General features: G+C 44.5%; 1 protein-coding gene across 1 annotated transcript in view; it reads right to left on the reverse strand.

The window, feature by feature from the left end:
• Tbk1 (TANK binding kinase 1) overlaps positions 1–7,744 on the reverse strand; it is a 38,309-nt gene extending 30,565 nt beyond the window's left edge. Inside the window, exons 1-3 of the mRNA XM_031350450.1 lie at positions 7,632–7,744; positions 5,100–5,245; positions 1,279–1,419 (exon numbers count right to left, since the gene is read on the reverse strand). Coding sequence (XP_031206310.1) covers positions 1,279–1,419; positions 5,100–5,186 — 228 coding nt within the window. The 5' untranslated portion in view covers positions 5,187–5,245; positions 7,632–7,744. The remainder of the gene's footprint in view (positions 1–1,278; positions 1,420–5,099; positions 5,246–7,631) is intronic.
• Between the last annotated feature and the right edge of the window lie 249 nt (positions 7,745–7,993).

Raw genomic sequence — 7,993 nt, forward strand, 5'->3', positions numbered from 1 at the left:
AAAGAAAGAAAGAAATGGAGCCCTAGTCTTAAAAAGCAATGAGTGAGCTGGAGAGGTGGCTCAGTGGTTAAGACCATGTGCTGCTCTCCCAGAGGATCAGAGCTGAGTTTCCATCACCCGTGTCGGGCAGCTCACAATTGCCCGCCATGTCCACTACAGAGGACCCCATGCCCTCTTCTGGCTTGCAAGGATAACTGTACCAGTATATACACATATATACACACATAACTCAAAATAAAAAGCAAACATGAGGAAAATAAAAAAAGAAACAAGACTAGATGGCAGAACAGTTCAAAGGTCTGGTTTAGTCATTTCCATTTTGGCTAAGAGACAAGCACCACCATGCCTGGCTCTTGAGCTTGGCTCCATTGGGGTAACTAGCAACTGTACACCATACTTACTCAGCTTTTCAAGCAGTCGTTACTATGAGGGTACCAATCCACATTTTAATACATCAAGAAATAATCACCAAGAATGAGGTCACCAGAATAAGGGTATACAATAATATTTTAAGAGAAGATCTTTACTGAATAACCACATCTAACAGTATGATCTCTACTTCATTATTTCTAGAATATATTTCCTAATGGTACACTTAGTTTTAGCCATTTTCCCTAAAATTAATACTTTATAATTAAGATTTTAATCTCTAAATTACTATGAGTTTTACTCATTGCAAAGGTTTCTATCACTTTTTCTTTTGTTGTAAAATATTTTATTTTTTATTTACATGTATGTGTGTTTGGGCACCCAAGTGTGGCTAGCAGTGTCTGGGATCTCCTGAAGCTGGGGTTACAGGTTGTTTTAAAGGGTCTGGTGTGGGAACTGAACCCAGACCTCTAGAAGAGCAGCAAGTTCTCTTCAGTGTTGAACCATTCACCAGTACCTGTTCTTTTTATAATTATGTGAATTTTACTTCAGTTAGTTTTTCTTTTCTTTTCTTTTTTTGAATAAATAATACAAGTAACTGATTTGTTTTTTTGAGACAGAGTTTCTCTACGTAGCCCTGGCTGTCCTGGAACTCAGAGATCAGCCTGCCTCTGTCTCACAAGTGCTGGGGTTAAAGGTGCCTGGCTACAAGTAACTAATTTGACACCTTCTTTCTTGTACTTTCTTCTGCTTTCATTCTTGTGACACTTTGTTTGCATTAGAGAAGTGCTGTGGATAGAAAATTCAGTTACAGGAGCCATCAGTCCTGTGGTGTTTGAAAGCCTTTGCTAGGCCCTGTCTTCTGAGTAGGACAAACCACAACACAACCACAAGACTGAGAGTACTTACCTCTTCTTCAATAGCAAATAATTTGACAATATTTTTGTGATTGAGTTTTTTTAACACTTCAAATTCTCTCATTTGAACATCCACTGGGCGAAGGAAGCTTATGTTATTAAATACTTTGACAGCATAGAGATCACCAGTTTTCTAAAAGACAACGAAAAGAAAAAGTCAGTGATGGCATGCTGGCAACCTGCATTCTCTCAGCACACACACCCTCAGCCCAAGTGCATCTCAGCACACACACCCTCAGCCCAAGTGCATCTCAGCACACACTCAGTCCAAGTGTATCTCAGCACACACACACACACTCAGTCCAAGTGTATCCTCTCACACATAAATAATTTTTATGTATTTCCCCCAACCGAGCTCCCATCCCTACCAAAGATAAAGAATGGACTCCCCAAAGGTCACTGTCTCTTATACTCTATGCAGAACTTACAAATGGAAACCCTAGTGGCAAAGACAGTCATACAGGCTGCAGAAACTAACAGCTCTAATATCAAAGGGGAACCTCTTCTGGAGAAGAAACTGAAACTGAAACTCTAAGGATTTCTCAGAGCCAAACATTCATATACAAACAAAGAGATGGGAAATTATACTCAACCTACAAACATTTTTACCAATGTTAGCAAAGCAATGCAACTAAATTTTTGGCATTTTTTTTTTCACTAGTTGTGCTAACGTGTGTCTGTAAGGAGGCCTCTGAAAATCGAGGTCAGAGTGGACTTCCTGGTTAGATCATGCCACTGTAGGTCACAGTGGACTGATCAGATGATTACACGCAGTATCACAACACACAACTACGGCCTTGTAGCATGACAAGCTCCTCCTTGCTTTAAGCTTTTCCAGGCTCACTCCCTTCCTTTCACTCCCTGGGACCAGCAACCTTCCCTCCAGGTTTGCATTCAGGCTCAGTTTCCTCTACTTCTCAGGGTGACCTCTGCCTTGCACTGGGCTTCACCTTCCTCCTCTCTCTACAGGAGCATGTGCTTGTAAAACTATCTGCTGTTGCTAATGACCCACCTCTCAATATCAGTGTCTGAAGATGCCTTTCTCTAAATGACCCCCACTGCCCAATCACAGCAAATACAAAGACACGTCTATTTCCTTATAACTGTCTCAAACTCAGTCTAACATGATTTTTTTTCCTTAAATACTTTTTGTTACATTTATTTATTTTACTACCTGTGTGTGTATGGGTGTGGGCACAAGGATAGAGGTTGGACAGCTGATGTAATAGTCACTTTTCTCTTTCCACCATGTGTGACTAGAGGATTAAATTTAGGTTGTTACACTTGGTAACACTTGACCTGCTAAGCCATCTCATCCCTCAAACAGGAGGTCTCTGACAGAGGAGCTAGCAGGCACCCAAGATAATCAGGGTCTGCATTCTGGAAAGGTCTGCAGTTGTTCTGCCTGTGAGGTAACACCTGCAGTCACCCGCCATTCTCTGTCACAAGTCAAAGTTACATGAATTATATGTAAAGATCTGCACAGTCAGCAAACCATCCCATAGGTCACACCTCTCCATTTTTCCAAGGTTGTCACACCCATGTACTCCAGCCCATACAATGGTAGTCATGGCAATTCTAGAAGGACTCAGTTAAGGAGCACAGCCAGAAGGCTCAGGGCATAGACAGCTGCCTGCCATGCACACTTGATGGCCAGAGTCCGATCCCCAGAACCAACAGGAGAGAACTGACTCTTGAAAGTTGGCCCCTGGCCTCCAGCGTGTATGTCATGGCAGCATGTCTGCACACATATATCACACATTAATAAATAAAAGTCTTAAATATTAATTAAGCAATATATTTTGAATGGTAGTCTATTTATGGACATGGAGTCCTAAGTCATGCTGAATATTATGATCAAAAATCAAACCTTTCTTAAACAACTAAAGGAAAGCAAGATTTTAAAAAAAAGATTTACTTTTACTTTATTTTTTTATTATTATATATATTTTCTGTACATGGGTATCTTGCCTGCATATATGTCTGTGAATTGTTTGCTGGTGTTAAGATCTTCTGTAAATGGGTACAGACCGCTGGGAGCCGCCATGTGGGTGGGCACTGGTTATCAAACCCTGGTCCTCTGAGAGAGTAGCCATTGCTCTTAACCACTGAGGCAGCTTTCCCCCATTTTCATGTTTCTAATCATGGGTACTTGTCTGTCTGCGTAACTAGTGATTCCAGGGTGTTGTGGAGGGCAGAAGCATCAGATCTCCCTGGAAATGGACGTATAGGCTGTTGTGAGCCATGTGATAGGGTGCCAGGAACAGAATCAGGTGCTCTGCACCAGCAGTATGTACTCTTAACTTCTGAGCCATCATTCCACCCCATGCCTCACACCCTGCCTTCCAGTGCAGTCTTAAATACCTGAAGTCTGACACTACTATCATCTGACACTACTATCCATTTATTCTTTCAGTCAGTGAACATTTCCGATTGTCTACCTAGGCACTTCCATGAAGGATACTAAGTAGCTAAGCAGGGAAAAGGACAGAGGAAACAAACCATCCAGTAATGTCATTGGTTTAAACACATCAGCCAAGTTACAGCTACTGACTGGCACTTTGTTTCCAACTTACATCCTTCCTAATATCACCTCAATACAAAATCAAATCTGTCATGTGCAGGGATCGGTATTAGTTATATATAACAACTCCATGCCCCATAGTGCCTGGCACGCACTAAGTAACCATTAGGGTAATTTGGAACAAAGGAAAACAGAAGGTCAGATGTGTTAACACTAAATTCTGTTGTTCTTGTCTTGGTATAAAACAAACAGAAAGCAATTTCTAGCAAAGAAAGACCCAGGAGTAGTGGAAGTGAACATGAATAAGGTTCCATAGCCTGAGGACAGTTTCGAACTGAAGAGGAAACTGCTAGAAGCCGCATGTGACATTTATGATTCATGCTTTATGAGCCACACAGCTGCTTACAATCATATCCTCTCCCCAGGGGAAAGAACCCCTCGCCCATGCGTGGTTCTCAGTGACAATCTCAAAGCTACGGGAAAACAGAAGAGCGCCTCCCTCCACCCTGCCAGTAACATGTTCAGCGTTCCTGTGTCTCAAAATCAGAATTATAGGGCTCCAAACAAGGAAAAAAGTCAGTATTTTACTTGGAAAAGGGATTCCTACTCCATCCCTTTTCTTCACATTTATCTTCAATTTCTTTATTTTAAATGATTCTAGTTACCTTTTGTTGTTGTTGTTTTTGTTTTTAAAGACAGGGTTCTTCTAGGTGGGACAGGCTGTTCTGGAACTCGAACTTTAGAGACCTGCCTGTCTCCTGTCTCTGCCTCCTGAGTGCTGGGATTAAAGGTATTGAGCCACCACCACCTGGTCACTCTAGCTGCCTTTACTTTCATCCTCCACTACAGAATTCACAGAATTCACCAGAATCCTGTGGGTTCTTGACATACTGCCAGGAGCAACCCTTCAATCCCACCCCCCATTCCTACCAGCTGTAGACTGCCTCGTAATAGAACACAGCCTTTCAACTCCAATCTACCCTGGATGGTGCTATTTAGAGATGTGAATCACCTTTGGGCTCCTTTAACTCTGGGCCATCTGCCTGTCCGCCATGCTGCCCTCCACTGCACGTCACCCCAGGAAGGCAGGTGGGAAACACTTTTCAATCTCTTCCAGTGTTTTTCCATTCTGTAAACTCAGAAACTAGAACACAGGTAGATGTGTTCACCTCCCCAAGACAAGCTAAATCTTGATCACAAAAACTTTAAAATCCCTTTTCTTTAGACTTCAGTGTGCTGGCCAGAAGACAGTCCCAGGCCGAGAGCATGACAGCCAGCGCTGTACCTACCTTATGCCTTCCTCGGAAGACATTTGCAGTGGCCCCCTGGCCTAGGATATCAGACAAAAGCCACAGATGGTTGGAAGTGCTCTGCATCTTGACTTGGTCAGGCGCTTCTCCTCACGATAATGGGGAGGAAGAGATTTGCATGTATGCTGTTAAGGAAAAAACACAACCGAGAAACAAGCGTCAGCCATGGTTAGCCTGAAGTAGGACTGCCCAGTATTTATGGCTAGGCTGAAATACATCAATAGTCCAGGGTGGACAGTATGTTCCTAACAACAACAACAACAACAACAGTGCAATAGTAAACCACATACATTCCATCATTTTTGTTACGAGTTGGAGATAGTATTTTACCATACTTCCCAGCCTGACTTTCAACTCTCCATAGAACCCAGACTAGTCTTCTGTCTTAGCCTCCAGAATGGTGAATTACAGGTATATCTAGCTTTTTTTTAATTGAAAAGAACTGGATATGAGTCTATGAGTTTGTGCTTGAGATGCTGGAGGGTGTGAGTCGGATCCTCAGGATCTGGAGTTATGTTGTGATCCATTTGCTGTGGGTGCTGTGAACTCAAGCCCACCCTCTGTGAGAGCAGCAAGTGTTCCCAGACACTGTCATCCCCCGTGTTTGGCTTTTCTCTTCATATATTTAATTTAATTTACATCTCAGAGCTGTAAGAAACATCCCTTTACCATCTAGTACTGTCTCTGCCAATTAAAACAATATTGACTATTTATCTCCTCAAACTGCTTTGAAAGATTAATTACGGATTTACAAAAAAATATTTCTTGACCTAGAGTTTTTTCGTAGCCCAAGTTGGATTCAAACCTGCAGTCTTCCTGCCTCTGCCTCACACATGCTGGGAGACAAATTAAAGAAATTAGGGAAGCACAGAAAACAATCATCACTACATGATCTTCCCAGAAGGCAACATTTCACCTACAGAGAAACTGTAACTGAAAAGTACAGAAGTTACTACTCTTGAAAAGCCAGTAACTCTTTTTGATTCTGTTTAAGGATAGTTTTCCTGAGCCAAGGAAATGGCTCAGTGTGCAAAGGGGCTTGTTGCCAAACCTGACAACCTAAGTTCAGTCCCTGGAACCCATATGGCCTATCTGTGCCACAGCATGCACACACACACACACACACACACACACACACACGTAAAAACCATCAAAAAGTAGTCATTTCCCTAACTTCTAAATGGCCAGGGTCTCCACACACCAAGTACACATTACCAAACCCTAAGATGCACCAACTGCACACTTGCCTTCTAACAAAAGAAGGCCATGCAACCAAATAGATGGCACAAGCGCCAGACACATCAGATTCCTTTAAGTCTGTTGTAAGGTCAGATAACAGCAAGCTTACAGTCCATTTTCAGTAAGTTAGAACTCTAATCATCCAAAGATAGTTAGGGTCATGGGAAATATCCAAGAGTCTAAGTTTCACCAATCTCTTACACGCTAGTTATACTTAGAATTTTATCATCTATGTAATTTAGGTGAGGAATTGTGCATCCATCTGTCTATTTGAAGTAATCAATACAGGACCTCCTTTTTGCAAACAATAAGTGCACTTACTATGTTTCATTCAAGGGATGATAAACCCAAATATGTAATGAAAACCTTCCCTAACTGATGCTGCACTGCTGTTAAATAACTGTAAAGGACAATATCATCAAGTACTCATATGAATCTAGTGGGTAACTGAAAACACACTTATCAGCTAAGATACATAAGCTCTCTATATACTAATATAAAAAGATAGGTCCACAATGTAATAATGATTTGAAACTTTTTTCCAGGAACCCCCTCGGGACTAAAACATGACTCAGCACACCCACCGGATGCTTGCTATGCAAATCTCCCCAAAATTCTGACAAGTGTATTATGCGACATTCAACAAGTAAGTTATATGTGCTTCTGTAGGCAGTCTACTTCCTTTGATTGTTTAAAGCGAAAGTTATGAAGGATAAAACAGGTTTGGTGACATGGTGTTCGGACAAAAGTTCCAGGACTTCCAAACTCTACCTCTCTACCACCCATTTATTCCGTAGACAGCAGAGGTCCCAGAATGGGAAAGGTCGGGCTCTGATGATGCATTTGACAGTTCTCGGGGCGAATCTGTCTAGGGACGACTGAGAAGACACCAGGGAACTGGATCAGGGAAATAAATCCAGCAGGTCAGACAGGAACGAGGAGAGAGGGGGGGGATTTGCATTTTACTGTGTACGTGAAAGACGTCTCGTGCCGGTGCCCTCGAGTGAGTCAATCCTTGGGAATGCCAGTCTGCCTAAAAACTGCCGGTGGTGGCAGCTGGACCAAGGGTGGGAGCGGCGAGTCAACTCCGGGTAGGGCAGCCCTTCTGCCCCGGCGGCCGCCAGGGCCCATCCCGGGCGAACTCGAGGCTGCCGGGCTCCCGGGGCCGCGGCCCCGCGCTGACTCAGCACGCCGCCTCCGCGACCCTGGGCGCGCCCCACCCGCCTCCTCCATCCCCGTCCGCCCCCACCGGCCTCCGCCCGCCCCTCTTACCCCGCGAGTGTCCGCCGCGCACAGCCCGCGGCTCCGGGGCCTTCTCGCGCCCCAGGCTACTTCCGGCTTCGCCAGCCCCGGCCGCGGAGCACGTGACCAACTGCGGGGCGCGCCTGCGCGTGCGTACTCCGCGACGGCTGAGTTCTCCGGGCCGCAGTCTCCAGTGCGGACGGGCGGAGCTAGGGGAGAGTGCGGGGCGGCCGGCGTGCGGCAAGGTGGCGACGCCCGTGGCCACAGGTGGACCGGGGGCTGGCCGCCGATCGCTTCCGCGGAGAGGATGGAACGAGTTTGTGTTTTAACGTCGCTTGGCTGCTGCGTGAAGCAAGTGCCCATTCATGACATCGGTGCTCTTAAGTCGCTTT

Source organism: Mastomys coucha, unplaced genomic scaffold (assembly GCF_008632895.1).
Source record: "Mastomys coucha isolate ucsf_1 unplaced genomic scaffold, UCSF_Mcou_1 pScaffold4, whole genome shotgun sequence".
In the NCBI taxonomy this organism is placed as follows: Eukaryota; Metazoa; Chordata; class Mammalia; order Rodentia; family Muridae; genus Mastomys; species Mastomys coucha.